Here is a 20,000-nt window from a genome sequence, read left to right on the forward strand (position 1 = left end):
GAGCATGGCATGTACATACATACCATGCCCAATGTAAGTTTACTTTATTAATGTTTTTTTCCACATAGATGGCTAGACTTGTACTAAGTCACCAATGAGCCTGTCTCGCCTGTTTACCCTTTTCCTTGATTTTTGAAAATATTTTATCTTATCTTATATTGCTTTTACTAATGTCAGTAACATTATAGTAATTATGATGTTTATGATAAAAATAACACCATTGATATTTATAGCATCAGGGGAAAAAAAAAAATCCCACAAATTCAAGGAAAGGTGAAATCAAGTAAGATCACAAGGTGTACTAATTGACTCCTTTGTAGCTAAGCACTTGCAGAGCCATCTATGTGGAGAGACATTTTACAAAAAATAAAAAACTGAGCACAGTATTTTCCTAGTGACATTGAGTTAATAAGCTGAGGTCAGGTTGGGGTACAAAATGCTTGTAGAGCCATCTCTGGATAAACAAAATTCACAAAAAGAAAACTAGTGGACAGTGCATATACCCAGCACCATTTGGTTTATGCACAGTCCCAAATGTCAACATGTACCTCGAGAGCCTCCAAGACTCCCAAAACAATGATTTTACTCTTTAATATGGAGTAATATCTTGTCCATTGCAAACATTCTGTTTTCCTTTCTGCTGCAATACTTGTGCACTCTTTTCAGTAATATAAATAGTAATTATGGCATTATTTCTTTGTTTGGTGTGTTTTTATTTCAAATGCAGACATCACTAATTGAATGTGTGACTTATTTGTTAGTTGTATTTGAAATAAATGATGTCCTAAAGGCAGAGTTGCATGTTGGCAATACATAAAGTGTTGATTTTAGGGATATACTCTAGTTAGGGTATGTGTCTCTTGTATGACAAAAAGTAATTAAAAGGAAATGATAATTTTCATTGGATTATTTGTATCATTTCAGGGAGATATTAGTATAGCAGTTCAAGAATTCAACCAGCATCTGGACAAAGCTTCCAAGAAACTAGAAGAGGCTGGAAAGACTGACTTGGATAACATAAAATCGGATTCTTTTAATAGTGCAAACACCTTTTTTAATGACGACAAAACAAATCATACTGTACAGCCTCCTGCAAATAATAATGTTAGAAATTATGATGTTGAAGTAATATCATCACCTAGCAAAGACATAGAGGTGCTGCCTGTATTGCCAAATGACAAAGATAAGGATACATTACCGCCAGTCTCTGTGGAGAAAGCACCAGCACAAGACAAGGAAAGTAAACATATAAAGAAGAAACTACAAAGGCTTTCAAGAAAAGTAAGTCAGTCTCTCTCTCTCTCTCTCTCTCTCTCTCTCTCTCTCTCTCTCTCTCTCTCTCTCTCTCTCTCTCTCTCTCTCTCTCTCTCTCTCTCTCTCTCTCTCTCTCTCTCTCTCCCCTCTCTCTCTCTCTCTCTCTCTCTCTCTCTCTCTCTCTCTCTCTCTCTCTCTCTGACAGGCATACATAAATACACACACTTTTGTTTCATTATGCTGCCAGAGTTGCCATCTTGGATGTGACTAGATTCACTCCTTAGAACTAAAGAAAAATACCAATTTTATTAAAATGGTAGAAAAGACATGCATTATGAATTATTTAGAATTTTTGGCACATCAAATTATAAACAACAGGTACTACTGACCACATAGACACTAAAGCACTCACCATTAGTCCAGGGACAGTAATTCCCATTCCACAACCTCATATTATTGGGTGTCCTGTAAGTAGAAATTTATCAGAAAGTAACAGAAAGCATGTGTGGCCACTCAAGCACAATCTGGCTTCCCCTACTTCTCATGAGCCATCATCGCTAAATGCTTGAGGACTGTTTTTTGGCCGTATTAATTACAAATGGAACTCAAAATAACAATCTTGGACCTCTTATGGTTGGTATGATAATTTGTTTTTGTAATTCCAGCTAGTATTTATCCTTTGTTTATTATTATTTGATTTACAATTATCAAATATTTTTATAAGAGATTGATTTTCTTCAGATCAAAATTGGTTGAGAATATTCACTCCTGTAAGGCCACTTTGCACTTGATATCCTCCTGTGGATCGGCTTAGTATCATACACTACCTTTTTGTTACGTAACTGAAAGTGTTATCTACATTCTTAGTCTGTGCACATCAGATACTTGGTAGGCATTTAACTAAAGAATTAGTATTCTAATATTAACATAGTTTTCAGTTGCTCAAATAATAAAGCATAGAGAATTCTTGAAAATCAGTTGATAGTTTTAGTTCTGTTTTGATGTGTCACTATGTGAGAAATTGGGAGGGGTATAAGTGGGGAATTCATTCAAGCTGAATATGTTCAGATTTTTTTTAACATGTTTGAATTAGTTAATACTGAAATAACAAAAGCTGGGGTTAAGACAAGAAAACACACACACACACACACACACACACACACACACACACACACACACACACACAACACACACACACACACACACACACACACACACAACACACACACACAACACACACACACACACACACACACACACACACACACACACACACACACACACACACACACACACACACACACACACACACACACACACACACACACACACACACACACACACACACACACACACACACACACACACACACACAAAATCATAAAAAGGGCTATATGGTGCTAAGTTGGTAACTCTGTCCAGTATTACCACCAGTCATTAGTAATTGTTATGGATGCCTGTATGCTGAATGGAACATCTCAAGAGTTTCAAATAAACATATAAAATGTCCATTGTTGTTAGCTGCAATGTGATACATTATAACACTTTTACTCTTTCTCCCTTTACCTCTGCTTTTCTGTTTATTCTGAATATATGATATAATTATTTAATGAATATAGTCTAGGTAATTTCATTATGGTTATTTCTTTCTCAGGATCTTGAGAATATGATAATGAGACTTTTCAGTGAGAAGATCTTATACCAGACTGAATTAGGAAAACTGAAGCAACTTTGTGAAAGATCTGAATCGACCTTAGAAACAAACCGCAAGAAGACCGCGCAGTTTCACAAAGAGGTAAGCTTTTGATATTGAAAATGACACTTCTCTCTCTCATATTGTTCAGCATACAAAGAGATGAAAATGTGAAATATTTATAAATGTGCTTATATTGTCAGTTAATTTGAAAATTGGAGAGACTTACCAGCTACAAATTATTCCAGGTTGAGGATCTTCGGAAAGTGACCAACCGGTTGTCAGCTGAACATGCAGCAAGAAAAGGCCAATATGTCGCCCCAATCAGAATCAAAAGATCAGTTGGAATACAAGCATCTCCTCACATTGTATGTTTTCTGTGTGTTTTAAGTTAGTCTTGATAGAATAGGATGGCTATGAAATCTGAATATTTTGTTTTCATCAAAGTTGTCTTAGTTTGTATCCAATTTGAGTATGAACGGTTTTAGAAAATATAATATTAAATTTCAGATTAATAAGGGTATTTTACATGCTAATGGAAGTGCGGGTGTGATTAAGACTATTGCCCCAAGAGCCTCTGCCCTGGTTGGAGTGGGTAATGCAACAAGTCCAATTAGACCAACCACTGTACAAAGCACTGATCCTCGAAAACAAAGTATCCCTCCTCCAAATGTCACATTTAATACGCAGGTTAGTCAGTCAGTCAGTCTCTCTCTCTCTCTCTCTCTCTCTCTCTCTCTCTCTCTCTCTCTCTCTCTCTCTCTCTCTCTCTCCCCCCTCCCTCCCTCCCTCTCTCTCTCTCTCTCTCTCTCTCTCTCCTCTCTCTCCCTCTCTCCCCTCTCCCTCCCTCCCTCCCTCCCTCCCTCCCTCCTTCCCTTTCTCCTTTCCTCCCCCTCCTCCTCCCCCTCCCCTCCCCTTCCTCTCTCTTTCTCTTTCTCTCTCTTTTTTTCTACCTCTCTCTACCTTTATCTCAACTTCTAGGGGCCCAAAACTACTACCATTCCCATATCCCAGGGATGGTAAAAATCACACTCAGGAGACATTAGCTTGTTATTTGCAAAAGCATTTTTTCCCCCCAACAAATATAAGACAAACTAAAGGATAAAACATGAGCCAGCCATACACTTATGTAAAGTGAACTTTTTGGCACAATGGTGTATATCCAGTTTAAAGAAGTCTCTAGACTTTCATCAGCATAATCCCAATCTAATCTTACCTATCCTACCTGGTCATATCTTACCTCACAGAACCTAACTATACTTAGTGTAGCCTAACATAGCCTAACGTAACCGAACTTCATCCACAGTAGCCTAGCCTTACCCTTAGTCTAACCTAGCCAACGACTTGGGAACATTGAGTAGACCCCACTATGAAAGAGAATTCTAACAACAGTTATTTAGAGAATGTCAAGTAGTTTTCGGACATTGTTATGTGGAAAACCAAAATGAGGTTGAATACAAGAGTAGACATATTTAGATAGGAATAAACAATGTTGTGTGGTGAAATTTTTTATAGGCATTCTAATTTGTTATTATTAATTTTGCATTCAAACATAAGCACACTCAAATCTGAATAAGGAGCTTGCTGATAATTTTTAAAAACTTTAGTAAGGTATATATGTACTATAAGGTGATAATTGATTTATGCACTGATATGGTATTACCCAGTTTTAACCTTTTCCCTTTTCACCTTCTTTTCTTGCAATCAGATAATGAAAGTTAACATTTGTATTTGCCATGATGAAGTTATACTTGGCACCTATTAAATGCCATGACAGTGGAGGCTGTTTTCTGTGCTACACACTATCTATGACTCAGAAAGAGCTAGTTCTTGGGCTACAGCTGACCGAAGTGGTTTAAGATTGTGTTTTCTGATGCTTCTATTTAACCCTCATTGATAAGTGAAAAATCACTGTCTAGCTCTCCTGTTGGGGACTGTAGGCAGTGTGCAGTACTTCCCACCAGGGCTTGCTGTGTGCTGCTGGACTTTTCACTGGCCATGGGAAATTTCAGCTTGCTCAGGCAAGTAGTTTATAGAAAATATTCACACTGTTTATATTTGGAGGCTTATTATACACATAAAATATGTCCTATGAAGGACATTATGAACACATGACCAGGTCTCCTTCCTCCTCCCCTGTCTCCAGCAGATAGCATGCCTCCAACAATTGTATGATGTGTCTGTAGGCAGATGTGGTGGCCGAGGATGGGATTGATGAACACAAACCACCTGGGTGGCCTCCAAGTAGCCCACACCAGATATTTCTTGAAATCAGCCAGGGTCAGTTTACCGCTGAGGGCCTAGTGAACAGCACTTTGATGAGAGCCATATCTAGCTGATGGAAGATCTTATACCACTTGATGCTTTTTCTTGTTCTAGATCAGGTCAGCACCCTTCATGTTGATGATGTAACAAACAATAACTTTGGGCTTTGACCTCTGGTGGTTCTGAGGCAGGGTGACAGATTCACTGGAGTGAGAGCTGGACAGCATCTTAACCACCCTCTGAAGGCAAAGCATTCCCATTGCTGTGCTGTGATAGTCAGTTTTGCCCTGGCTTGCCTGTAGGTCTGCTGGCATTCTCTTTCTGTTTGTATGTACTATATTAGCCTTCATGTACTATACTACCTTGTGCACTTGCTCAGATTTTACTACAGAGCCTGATGACCCTGAAGGCTCTGTCAGTGGTCACAGTCTTGTTCGGTACAAAACTAGTACATCCAACACAAGCCAGTTTCCAAAGCTGGTCACCCTGCATCATGCTTCCCCTCATTAACAGCAAAATGTAGCACTGACATTAGGACATCAAAGCGATCCCTTGGTATCATCTTTGGAAACACAGCTGAAGACATCAAGGGATCACAGGGCCAGTATTCCCTCATGTTGGAACTTGGCTGCAATCTCATGAGAAACCACAGTCTGAGGTATGACTGGAGCTCATGAAACGTTGTGTCCTCCCATCTCTTTATGTGTGAAAAAGTGTATGAGGACATTGGCTGACATTATTGTTATTGAAAGTAAAAAGACTACAAAAAAATATGTTTACCAGAGGATAAGAAGACTGCAAATCATTTCACAAATAAATATGCGACAAACAATAGGTGAAATGTTTATCAGTCCATTTCCTTGACAATCTTCCACAGCAGTTTCTTTGTGAAAAACTGCTTAAAACATTGAGAGAGCTCGAGGCTTCATCCAGGATGGCTTTGAAGCCAAAAAGCTGTTCTCCCTTTTCCTCCAGACAAAGGGGGAGTACCAAGGTCATACTGATGTCAATGACACTTGGCGTAAGAGGTGAGAAACTTATACGAGTTCATCAATGTGTTGTGTAAGGACATGTAGTTGATGTCCTATTCGGAATTACAGTCATAGGGGTCAGACTTGGATTCCTCCCACTGTGAGCCATTGCCAATGAATCAGTCTTGTAAATTGAGATCTGCAAACATGAAAGAAAAAACATGTATTCTCAGTAAAATAGTAAAGCTGTACAGAAACACAAGGCAGTATGTCAAAGGAGTGATTTGTTGCCCTTTATGAATCAAAGAAAGGTAGAAGTCCTCCCAGAAAGACCACTAGTCTTTGATAGCTTCATTTGTCACCAATTTTATCTTTATCGACATCCTCGTCGGAGGAGTGACAGTATAGATACAGAAGTGGTTCAGGAGTATTCCTCAGGCAAGAAACATCCCTTAGGGTTGAAGGTTGAGGATCATCTACCATCTCCTTGAAATTTAGGAAGCGGATGGCAAGTGAATTCCTTGTGCTTATGAGAGCATGCAGTGGATAACTTTTGTGACATTCTGTGTAGAGATCAGGCTGGCAAGTAATTAGTTGGCCTCTGCTTAACCTTATATACAATTTTCCTGTCAATCATGTCACGTCACTTTTTAGAACATCAGGTCACGTCATATGATTATCAACAAGTCATGTAATGAAAGCAAAACAACTAGATGTGACATCAAAAAGAGTATCTTTTCTTTCTTCTTTCCAATATCAAGGAATTCCTACATGACAGACAGTCAACAGAATTTAAAAATTTGTAAAAGAATTAGGAAACTGCTCATTATATAGGTAACTGGTGTCAAAGTCATGGTTCCAAATTTCCCTATGATGTCTATAACCATACCCATCGACATGAGATGAAAAGACAGTGCTTTGGTTAATACCTTACCCAATTCACATTCCCCACTTCACCATATTCTGAATAAGAGATTTCCTGGCTAATGAATAGCATTGTGCAGTAGTTAACTCTTGGTCTGTGAGATGTTAAGGTTCACAGTGATTAAAAACAGTGTTGTTAATGTAGCATCTGAGAAGTTGATACAAAATTCATGAATTATTTCTAGAAATCATACTGGACTAACAATATCTCAAACAGTTTTTTAGCTAAAGTTGGGATGTGATCATATTCAGAGACAATTTGGATACCAGAAAGCTGGACTAGTGTCTCGTGCTCGTCAGCCAGTCACCGTCAACACAACCTAATGGTGATTAGCTGACGGGCATCAGAGGTCAGTCCAGCTCTCCGTTTCAGGTATCTGAAGTGTCCCTGAATATGAGCAATGGAGTCACCTACATCCAACGCAATGTCTAGTACAGTAAAAGGATCAGGCCTAGGAAACTCATCACTCTGGCAAAATGTGTACATGGTGTTTTTCTAAATGGTCCCCTGTTTTCAGTGGAATCCCACAGGGTAAGATATTAGGTCTTGTTCTTTTTGTCTGTTATGTAATTTACATAATCCAAAATATTGTTAGCATGTTCAAGTTACATTAACCTCTCTCAGTTATAGACAGCAAATTCAATACCTAGAATCTACAAAACAATTGAAAACAGTCATTCATTATTCATACAAATTTGGGTAAAGTCTAACATAGCTGAGGAGCACAAGGTATCATCCCAGCCACCAGGAGACATCATCCTGCATGAGTGAATATCTCACAGTACATGATAGGATGTCACCTGGCCTGAATGGGTTAAGGGGACTATATAAAAAATATAATGATAAAATAAAATAAAATTGGCCCTCTGATTGAAAGCATTTTTGGATAAATTTTGGGTTGAAGAAGCATATATATATATATATATATATATATATATATATATATATATATATATATATATATATATATATATATATATATATATATACACATATATATGAATATTGCATCCCAAACAATAACAAAACTGCATAACAGAGTTTTAACCCACTCCCTGTTGTACAGAGATAAGCTTCCTGAACATATAATCAAAACCCCTTTTCATTATGTTGTCTGTAAATATAGTAAATTCAAGTTTATATACATCTCTAATAAAATCTACTTGTAATGGGAAAAAAAGGAAAAAAAATATATATACATATATACATACATACATATATATATATATATATATATATATATATATATATATATATATATATATATATATATATTTTATATATATATATATATATATATATATATATATATATATATATATATATATATATATATATATTATAATTGTTAATATAATATATATATATTTTAAATTCTGATATATATATATAATATTTATATATATAATATATATTATAAAAATTTTAAAATTTTAATATATGAATATTAATTAATAAATATATATATTATTTTTATATTTATATATTTAATATATAAAATTAAAATAATATAAAAAATATATATATATATATATATAATAAATATATATATATTATAAATTTTTATAAATATATATATAATAATTATAATCAGTATATAATATAAAAATATATATATAATATATATATAAAATTTATATAATTATATATATTTATATATTTTATACACACCCCCACCCCCCCCCCACCACCACCCCACCACCAACCACCCCCACCCCCACCCCCACCACCACCCCCACCACCCCACACCACCCCCCCACCACACCACCACCACCACCCCCACCACCCCCACCACCCCCACCCCCACCACCACCACCACCCAAGGGGGGGAAACCCCGAGGGGGGCATGGCGCATCCACCTTTCATTCCACCCATGGGATCCCTCGGGGCGAGTCTCCGGGTGCCCCACGGGTCTCCCCACCCAGGTTTGTCTCATAGAGAGAAATCTGATGGGCAGGGTATCCACAGGAAGAGAGCTAGGGGGCCCATAAGCTGAGTTGGCGATACCGGATTATGCAAGTAAAAGGCCCTATGCCGTTAGTGTAACCCCCGGTTGGACACGTGGCCCCGCCAACTGTCCCCCCTGATCTGGCGAAGGGATTTGTTACAAAAGGATAAAGGGCGAGACTCAAGGACCTGGTAGTGTCCGGTTTCACTTCCAAGAGCAAAACTGGCGTTAAAGGCCCTTTTAAAGACCGCAAGCTTTCCTTTGCATAGGTACTACATTTTAAAATGTCTTTTTGATCGAGTGCATGGTCTGTTCCCAGACCAACCCGTTACTGACTCTTGGTATGAAAACCAGAGATATGGACCACGTACAAGGTATGTAAAACTTTCTGAATTTCAAGTCCTCGCCGCAAACTGGATCGATGAAGGGGTTCCCCCCAACGGGCCCCAAAAGTCCTAAATTGGTCTTGGTCCAGGAGACCTCTAGGCCTAGGGTTTCCCCTCATGCAAAATGCAAAAAGAGCTGCCCCCGTGATTCCAAGGGACTCAGAAGGATGGCAACATTGTGGGCAAAGTCAAGGTCTGAGCCCTTGATATTGCCTCCACATTGACTTGGTAGTAGCTTTGCCCATTTTCCAACCATAAGGGGTTGAAAAGTGTTTGGGGCAAGGACACAGCTTGCCCACCCCTGAATTAACAGGGGAAAGTTTGACATACCCCCCACCTACAGCATTTCAGTACCAGTTAAAGGCTTTCTTTAGGCCTAATCGTGTCGGATTCCCGATTAGGATTCCCCATGTGGTTCCCCAAGCACAGCAAACCCTGACCAAAATATGACGGGTTTTACAATACTCGAAGGAGTATAGGTCTATTTTGGACTTGCAGGAATAAAAACCAGACTGTCCAGTCTTGATGCCAGTGGTGGTTGCGGATTCGTTTAGAAAAAAGTGGGTGAGAAGTTCCCGGTATGTGACGTGAATGCCACGGTAGTTGCTACAATCCCCAAAGATCCCCTTTCCCCCTTTAGGAGGGTCCCCTGCCCCTCGCGGTCGGGGGAAAGGGACCCGGTGCCAGTGGCAGTCAGGACTGTATGCAGGCCCCGAGCCCTGGTTCACCCCCGCCTTTTGCAGTTCAGCAGGGAATCACATAGCCTGCAGCTTCCCATCTTTAGCTTGGAAATGCCATCCCCAACCCCTGTTAGGGTAGGAGGGTTTCCCTTTGGGTGGGGGGTCCGGCACAGGCAGAGACATCGTTTATCCAAGCTAATGTTAAAGGGTTATGGTACAAAGTTCAAAATACCAGCCCAACGTTCACGAACCCCCAATGATCTGAGATGTCCGTTCACCATGATCGGACTGAGTCTTAGAGGGGGGCTTAGAGTTAGTTTTTTAGGTCTTGGTAAGCAGGGGGAAGGTCATTACCAAAGAAATGCCCTTTAAAAACCCCCTAGCAAGACCGATGAAAAGTTGCTTTTCCCTTTCAGCAGTGTGAGCCCCACGACCATGGAAAAAAAGCAAGATTGATTTCCCCTTCGCCGAGCCTTGTTCAGTGGGTTAATGTCTCCAGGGAATGAAATTTGCCTGCCTTGGGATTACGCCAAGGACTCGGACCTGCTTCGAGGTTACGTGCTTGAAAGGGTCCCACAGGCAACTGGGGCCGTCAGGTTTTTAGTTTTGCGAATGGAGAGACTGCCCTGTTTAACCATGGGCACACTCCTCCCTTGCGTCCTGGTGAAACACCTTGGGGGCACTGGAGGGACGGGAGTCTTTTTAAGGGACCCCTAGGGGAGCCCCAAACCGCCAGGCGTGCTACAGAACTCGGCACTCCGGTAAAACCCTGCAGTTTTGGGGGATCCTCCTCGCATGCTAACAAGAATGTTGGGCGATCTCCCCGGCCCTTTTCGGATCGGTGTACCTGTCCCCATATGGGTTGGAGCGCTGGTACAGGAGCCCGAGATCCTCATTTTCTGGACCTAGTAAAATCCCGGAGAAGGAGGCTATTCCGTGTGGGATCAGCCCCGGCCCCCGGGGGCGACAACATCCGTAGCCCGTCGGTCACAGCCGGATAAGATTGAAGTCACCCAGAAAAATGTGAATATTTTTGGGGGGGCAATTGTTGCCCCAGATGCGAGTTTGGGTAGAACATCTCTTATATCAGTTTTTTATAATCGGGAGGAGCATATACAGAAATAAGGACATAGCCAAAAGCATCCTTCAGTCTCAATGCCCAAAACGCTCATCAACGGGCACCGAACTACCAAGGGCTGAAGTCGATGGAGAAGCTATGGGGACACCGGAGATGGTGACCATCGCTGCAGCCGACAGTAGTAGGTGACCCACCCACACTGATGTGCCGTACCCGGGCACTTGGGGGCACGGACCTCTGCCTTCCCGCCCACACAGCCCCCAAAAAAAGGGGGGCGGCAGGCTGTGGTACCGCCCATCCGCCGTGGGGTTCCTGAGGGCTTTGCCCCACCAGCTTTATGGTGGGTTGGCGCCTGCCAACGGGACGAGTAACTCTTATTCCAATGTACCCGACATTTGCCCTCCCAGCGGGACCCACAGCCCACCTTACTTGTTGGGGTGGGAGGACAACACCCTTCCCCCCACATATTCCATGTTATCTTGACATTGCCAGTGGTCTTGTCGGGGGAGGGGACTAGCAAGGCCCACCTCCCCTGACCCCCCATTCCAGGTGGCTAGGGGCTGGAGTTGGTACTGAGCCGAGCGTGTCCACTACGCCGGTGGGCCATGCCCATACTCTGGGGCCTCCTGGCTGCTCCGAGATCCCCCACAGTTTAGCCTAGGGACCACAAGGTGCCCAGTTACCCATGGGTGGCCACGAGGAGGCACTGTGCAGACTAGTCTTGATGATGGAGAAGCTGTGAACCTGGCAGGGGAGACTTAACGCAAGAAAAGCTGCTCCCTTTTTTTGCACTGAGTTAGGCAGTGGTGGAAGCTGCAGGCAAGAAGGCATGCTAGCACTTAACACTATCTAGGCTACCACACCATCGCTTCATGTTACCATGCGCCACACCATCGCTTCATATCACCTTGTGCATGAAGCGCGCGCACACACACACACACACACACACACACACACATATATTATATATATATTGCTACGCCAGTGGGTCTTTGTCTCTGTGCGAAACATGTGTTAACATGAAAAGGCTCCTGGGCAACATGTCGCAGACTGGCTGTGGCGGAGGAAGCAAGAGGAACAAGCCAGGAGACGGTGTTGGGTGCTGCTCCTGTGAAGACCTCGGTGTGCCCTGTGACCTGATTATACTTTTGGTGTTGCCCCTGTTTAACATTCTGTATCGTGCAGTGTTTTCCCCCTGTATTGTGCTTATAGAAAAGTGTAACGGGTAAATAACTGTGTGTGTAAATAAAGGAAAGACTGTCATCGTGTGTTTACCATTTCGTGCCCTGCTGCCTCGCGACTTGGCGTTTCCCCTCGTGGTGTTCTGGGACGCTGTGGTGCTTTGGGCCTCTTGGAGCTGTTGTGTTCACGACCCTGTATATAACACGCCGTCTTGCTAGCCTCCCTTGTGTTGTGGCAGAGAGACGAGGCGGACCGGCTATAACAAATTGGTGTCAGGAAGTGGGATTTGATGATATTTTGATCAGTGACGAAATCAGCGCCGAATTTAGCATGTAGTCCAATAGATGGCGGGCACCATGAGGTATAGAGGCTATGACTGAGGCAGGCACGAGCTGCGGTGAAGCCGAGCACAGATGGACCTGATACTGCCATGCTCTGGCCGGTGGGGAGAAAGATGGCACAAAGGGCAGAGAGTCAGGCACAGAGGGCACGCGAGCAGGTGCACCATCTCGTCGAGAGGCACGGCAAGGAAGGCAGAGGTGACCAAGTTCTGCCAACCTTGTTGAGGTGCTACAGAGCAATCTCGCATCTGTGAAGATGAAACTCAGCGAGTATACCGACAGGCCTGCAACAGCGTGAAGAGTGAACTGATGGAGGAGGTCAGACTCTGAAGGGCCAGGTTTCAAGGCCCTGAGGAGGAAGTGAATGGAGAACGAAAGGCGGCATCACGAGGTTAACTTTCTGCAAGCAAGAGAAAGCAGACGAGGTTCTGGCCAACAGATGCCAGAGGTCGATTTATTGGGGTCTGCCTGGGGCCGTGGCAGTGAAACCCCTAGGGCCTCGCAGCGTCCGTGTCGAGCCAGTGGGTCGCTGCAAGCAAGGCGGGGGACCCATCGCAAACCGCTTCCCTTGGGTCTAGGTGGCGGCAAACTCGGACCCGGTCATACCCGCCTCGTTCGCCATCCCTCACCCCTTCGCTCCCCCCCCGGGCGTGTTTAGTTCACGGCACGCGTTCTCCACCCTGCCGCCCCATCGGCCTCCAAACATCCCTGTGAGGCGTAAGCCAGCTTGAGTACGAACGGGAAAGGGTGGCCTGGGAGGCATAATGTCCGCCCAATTTAAATGGTGGCCATCTGCCCAAGGCCTGGGCCAGGAAGAGAAGGCCCTGCAACTGGTAAAGCGCTAAGGGGCCCCGCGGTGGAGATGTGCTGGTTCATCTGCGCCATCAACATGCTTCTTTAACACCAGGCGTGGCGAGGCTTTGAAACGCTGTTTCGGAGCAGCCACATCAGGCACGGCCGAGTATATTGGGGCCCACTTGAAGAAGCAGACTCTGAGGACTGAGAAGGCGATCCACTGTCCCAGCGTGGCTGCAGGATGTCGAAGGGCGCTGGTGGAGGTCGTACCCTGGGCTGCCAGAAGAGATGATCGTGGGTCTGGCCTGCGATTTTCTTGTGTTGATGCTTTGCTGGACCAGCAGCTGGCAAATCGACGTCAACCAGGCACTACCCTGAGGACTTGCAGGTGGCCGCTGAGGCTGAGGGCCTTGGAAGTTTTCCGAGGCCTTCCTGAAGGCAGCCAGCGGCCTAGGGCCAGCTGCTCCAGCCCCGCCGTGACCTCCGGGGCCGGAAGGCTAAAGTGGAGAAGGTAATCATTGAGGACGGTGAGCCCGAGCACTTTCCAAGGCTTGCTGTTGGCGCTGCGGTGAGAAGGGCACAGACGTAGTCTTTGGTCGGAGGGAGCGGAGAACACGTCCCTCTTCAAATGGACGATTCTAATCGCCTTCCAGCAGTGCACAGACTGTGGCATGTTGGTCACCATCCGAGGTGCACTGCCTTTAAGGCTAAGGAAGTTTTATAAAGGAGGAAAACCTGCGGACAGCCTGGAGAAGGGGGCCGAAACCCGCCCGTCGCGTTTTTCCCGGTGCCCCCGCTTGGGTAGGCTGCCAGTCCGACCAACCCACACGATGTCAAGGTGGAAGGCTCCAGTAATGGGGAAGCATGCTGCCTGACGAGTGGACCACTGGGGCTGAGAAGACCCAGTGCGCATGATAGGTGGGCCACTATGCAACTTCCAGCATGCACCACAGAGACTGTGTGGGTGTCCAGGGGCATTGTGTGCAGCTCAAGGAGCCAAGTGGAGGCTCCGTATAGGCATGGGCAAGCACGATGCAGCGGCCTGCCGGTTTATGTGGCTCGATCTATACGAGCAAACTTGCTTGCTGGGCACTTGACTAATGTGACGGCCAGAGTAAGGCGTTTCACCTTGGCGGAAGCTGGTAGAGTGCCGGTGAAGATGTTGCCCTTGCTTCCAGAGTTGGCTGTGCAAGAGGTAGTTTAAGGCGGAGCGACTGCACTTGCCACCCAGGGAAGAGTCGAGAATCCGGTGTCGACTGTCCAAGAGTGTATCGTGGAGAGAGGGCCTCTGGAAGCCCATTCAAAACCTGCAGCTGGCTGATGGCGTAGCGGTTGGCGGTAAAGCCTTGTTAACCAGGGGCGGGGTTAGTTTACAGTGTTGGAGCTAACTTCTTCATAGGACCTGAAGGTGCCAGCTGGTGGCAAAGCTGGGGCCTTGTGAGGAAGTGGATCATCCAGAAGTAGTCCGTTCGGGGATCGAGGAGTTGGTTGGTGGGGGGGCCTGTGCCTGATTCCTCGAGACTTTGGCGCACTCGGCTATGACGTTACTTATGGGCCGGAAGCTACTCCTGGGGCCATGGTGAAAAAGAATACGTTAGCCCATTAGCGGCGATGAGGAACTTGGCAGACGCTGACCGTGATGAGCACGAGCATTTGGGGACGGTGAGGGCGATGCAACAGACGTCAATGGTGACCATGAGCCAGGTCTTGGGGCAGGAGATACCCCTCAGGGTGCCACTGCCAATCTACCGCCGCCCACACCTCCTCCAGAGCGACCCCAGCGAGAGCGAAGAAATCCGCGCTGGATGAAAGATTTTTGTGTTCCTGAGGACTAATTTTATTTAAATTTTCTGTAGTTTGTTTCAGGTTTAGATATGTCAGAGCAGACGGGTCATCTGCTTGATAGGGGGGGATAGTGCTACGCCAGTGGGTCTTTGTCTCTGTGCGAAACATGTGTTAACATGAAAAGGATCCTGGGCAAACATGTCGCAACTGGCTGTGAGCGGAGGAGCAGAGGAATAAGCCAGGAGACGGTGTTGGGTGCTGCTCCTGTGAAGACCTCGTGTGTGCCCTTGTGACCTGATATACTTTTGTGTTGCCCTGTTATAAGCTGTATCGTGCAGTGTTTACCCTTGTATTGTGCTTATAGAAAAGTGTACGGGTAAATAACTTGTGTAAATAAAGGAAAGACTGTCATCGTGTGTTTATTTCGTGCCCTGCCTCGCCACTTGGCGTTTCCCCTCGTGGTGTTCTGGGACGCTGTGGTGCTTGGTGCCTCTTGGAGCTGTTCAGTGTTCACGAACCTGTATATAACACGCCGTCTGCCTAGCCTGCCTTGTGTTGGTGGCAGAGAGACGAGGCGGACCGGCGTAACAATATTATATATATTATATATATATTTTATATATTTTATATATATATATATATTATACATAATATATACATAATATATACATAATATATACATGATATATATATATATATATACTTATATATATATATATATTATATATATATATATATATATATATATATATATATATATTATATATATTTATGTATATATACACACACACACGCACACCGCACACGCACGCCACACGCACGCACACGCACGCGCACGCACGCACGCACGCACGCACACACACACACACACACACACACACACACACACACACACACACACACACACACACACACACACACACACACACACACACCACACAGACACACATACATACATGCATACATACATACATACATATATATATATATATATATATATATATATATATATATATATATATATATATATATATATATATATATATATATACATTATATATATATGGTGGCGTGCACCCGGAGTGACCACCTGAGGCTTAACCTCAGGCGTGCTTTCCGGGTAGGCGCTTGGAACAATCCGGTCTTGCGGCAGGAATGAGCGGTACCTCTGCTATCGCGGGGGAAAAATTGAAGCGACTGGGAGTTGAGGTGGCTGCCCTCTCAGAGGTGGAAAAAAGACCTGGTAGCGGCACGATCAGGTGGGTGGTTACACCTACTACTGGCGGGCCGCCCAGCGGATGGTCACCACCTCCAGGGTGTAGCCATACCCCATCTCCAGTCGACTTCAGCCTGCGGTAGTCGAAGGTGACACCGGTTGATGAGCGATCATGGCATTGAGACTGAAGCATGCTTTTGGCTTCTTGTCCCCTTATTGCTGTTACGCACCTCCCGATGTACATAAAACCAATGTGAAAGGGGCGTTCTACGCCAAACTTGCATCTGTGGCAGCGTTTGCCCCCGGCGGAGACTTTCGCATTGTTCTGGGCGACTTCAATGCGGTATCCGGCTGTGACCGAGCTGGCTACGAGATGTCTGTCGGCCCCATGGCTCGGGAGCTGATCCCAGCAGCGAGAATAGCCCCTTCTCCGGGACTTTGCTAGGTCCCAGAAAATGAGGATCTCTGGCTCCTGGTACCAGCGCTCCAACTCGCATCGCTGGACTTGGTACAGCGATACGGGTAATGTGGCCAAGGGGGATCGACCACATTCTTGTCAGCACGCGATGGAGGATCCTCCAAATCTGCAGGGTTTACCGGAGTTTGCTGAGTTCTGTGGCACCGCCCAAATAGGCTGGTTGTGGCTACCCTAGGGGGTCCATTTTCAAGACTCCCCGTCCTCCAGGGCCACCCTAAGGTTTTTTCACTTGGACAGACTAAGGAGGAGGAGGTGCCCGTGGGTTCGCCACGGCAGGTCTCTGACCCGACTCTCAGAAACCAGCAAACCTGACGGATCCGGGTTGCTCTATGGGAGTCCTTCAAGCGGTAACACTCGAAGCAGCTCAGGAGTCCATTGGCGTACGCCCAAGGACAAGGAGAATACCATCTCCCTGGAGACATTAGAGGCCACTAAAGCGTGTCGCAAGGCTCGGTGAATGGGAATCAAGTTTTTGCGTCGTTCCATGGTGCGTAGGGCTCGGACACTGCTGAGAAGGGACAAGGAGAACAGTTCATCAGGAATCTTGCTGAGGAGGTCGAAGGCCATTTCTTGGTAAATGACCTTCGCCCTGCCTACCAAGCCCTGAGAAAACTAAAACCCTAAGCCCTCCTCACAGATGACTGCAGTCCGATCAGCGGATGGAGGATCATCTCAGATCATGTTTGGGGTTCGTGAACGTTGGGCTGAGTATTTTAAACCCAGTTTTTGTCCCAGGTGGACCCCCAACAGTTAGCTTGGATGCAAGCGATGCTCAGGCCTTTTGCCGGACCCACCCATCAGCGAGGAACCTCCTACCCTAACAGAGGTTAGGCTGGCGATTTCCAAAGCTGAAGAGTGGGAAAGCTGCAGGCATATGTGATATCCCTGCTGAATTGCTAAAGGCTGGGGGTGAACTATGGCTCAGGGCCTGCTACAGTCCTGACTGCCATTTGGCAGCCTGGTACCTTTCCCCCCTGACCTCCCTGAGGGGGGGGTGGTCATCCCTCTCTGGAAGGGGAAAAAGGATCGATGGGACTGAGAAACTCCCGTGGCAATACACTGCTCAGCATACCAGGCAAGGTTCTCGCTCACATTCTTCTGAAACGGATCCACAACCCACCTACTGAGGCACCAGAGACCGGAGCAGTCTGGATTTACTCCTGGCAAGTCCACAATAGACCGTATACTAGCGCTTCGAGTAATTGTGGAACGCTGTCGTGAGTTTACATCGACCTCAAGAAGGCGTTTGACTCGGTGCATCGGGAATCGCTAGGGGAGATCCTGAGGCTCAGGGGAATTCCGAAAACAGTTTAAATTGGGCCCTGATAGCAAGCCTCTAACTGGTACGAAAGTGCTGTAAAGTTTGGTGGGGGTTTATGTCGAATTCTTCCCTGTTAATTCAGGGGTGGGGCAAGGCTGGTGTCCTTGCACCCCACACTTTTCAACATTTGTATGGACTGGATAATGGGCAGAGCTACTAGCCAAAGCAGTGCGGAGCAACACTAGGCAATATTAAGGTCTCGGACCTGACTTTGCCGACGATGTTGCCATCCTATCTAAAGTCCTTTGGGGTCACTTGTGGCGGGCTTCTTGATGCATTTAGCAATGAGGCGAAAAAGCCCCTAGGGCCCCCGAGGTCTCCTGACCAAGACCAAGATCAAGACTTTGGGGGGCCCGTTAGGGGAACCCGTTCAGTCGATCCATGCTTGCGGCGGAGGACGTTGAAGTCACAGAAAGTTTTACATACCTTGGTAGCGTAGTCCATATCTCTGGGTTGTCAGACCAGGAAGGGCAAATAGACGGATTGGTCTGGCAACAGGAGCCAATGAACTCGATCAACAAGAGCGTTTGGAGAAAGTCGGTACCTATGCAGAAGGACCAAGCTGCGTGTCTTCAAGGCCTTGATACTTCCGTTTTGCTCTATGGAAGCGAAACCTGGACGCTATCCTGCCCTTTGGGGTTCTCGCCTAGATGCCTTTTGTAACAAGTCCCTTCGCCGGGGATTTATGGGGTACAGTGGCAGGACCCCGGTCCACCGGCCGTTACACCGTGAAAACGCATAGGACCTTTAAATTCAATAATCCGGGTCGCCAAAATCAGGCTATATGGCCACCTAGCTCGCCTCCCTATGGACGACCCTGCCCACCAGGTTGTCTCTCTATGAGACAACCCTGGTGGAGGGGAGACCTGTGGGCGTCCTAGGAGATCCATGGCTTGGGCAGCTCGAAAGAGACCGTCGCGAGGAACTAAGATGGGGCCCTGATCCTGGAGACTCGCCTCGAGGGATCCTGTGGCTGGAGAGCAAAGGGTTTGGATGCCGGCCATGCGCCCCCGTCGGCGTTTAGCCCCTTGATGATTATGATGATATAATTACATACATATAAATATTATATTATATTAATACTATATATAAAATAAATAATATATATGATATATATATATATACATATATAATATAAATTTTATATATAGAAATAATAATATATAATATAAAAATAGTATATATATATATTGGTTGGTAATATTTGGCATCTCCAGCATGCTGGAGTGTTAGAGCCAATGGTTGGTGTGCACTAGGTGGGAAAGGCTTACGTTTAATATGTAAATCCACACAAAAATCCTTACTTTAAGCCAGTTGCAAAATAATGATGAATTAATTAGTCTGATCGTGCGAGTACTAACTTTACCTCTTCTTATTCAAATGCAAGCAAAAACATCTCTGAGCTTTATACAGGTCAAAAGTGCAGAATACTATCAGATAAATTGTTTTGGGCAGTATGTTGTTTCACATTTTATTTATATATATTTAGTGAGTTTTAAACCTTCAGAATGGGGGAAAATTGAGATGCAACATACTTAGCATATGAGAACAAAAGGGAAAACAGACCAAATCTCTAGCTCTGAAAAAATTAAGATTAACTCAAAAAGGCTAATTCCCTTAAATAGACCACTCAAAGGGCCAATACGATTTACTGAATTTACTGAAAATGTAAGGCATCTCAG

General features: G+C 45.0%; 1 protein-coding gene across 8 annotated transcripts in view; it reads left to right on the forward strand.

Moving 5' to 3' along the window:
* LOC119596940 (activating transcription factor 7-interacting protein 1-like) overlaps window positions 1-20,000 on the forward strand; it is a 48,978-nt gene that overhangs the window by 14,801 nt on the left and 14,177 nt on the right. For 5 of the 8 annotated variants that reach the window (XM_037946322.1, XM_037946325.1, XM_037946323.1 and 2 more), the window contains exons 3-6: window positions 925-1,281; window positions 2,909-3,049; window positions 3,196-3,315; window positions 3,458-3,637. In XM_037946322.1, coding sequence (XP_037802250.1) covers window positions 925-1,281; window positions 2,909-3,049; window positions 3,196-3,315; window positions 3,458-3,637 — 798 coding nt within the window. The remainder of the gene's footprint in view (window positions 1-924; window positions 1,282-2,908; window positions 3,050-3,195; window positions 3,316-3,457; window positions 3,638-20,000) is intronic. The other 3 variants (XM_037946327.1, XM_037946326.1, XM_037946328.1) reach the window with 1 other exon arrangement.

Source organism: Penaeus monodon, chromosome 38, assembly GCF_015228065.2.
Source record: "Penaeus monodon isolate SGIC_2016 chromosome 38, NSTDA_Pmon_1, whole genome shotgun sequence".
NCBI classification, from domain to species: Eukaryota; Metazoa; Arthropoda; class Malacostraca; order Decapoda; family Penaeidae; genus Penaeus; species Penaeus monodon.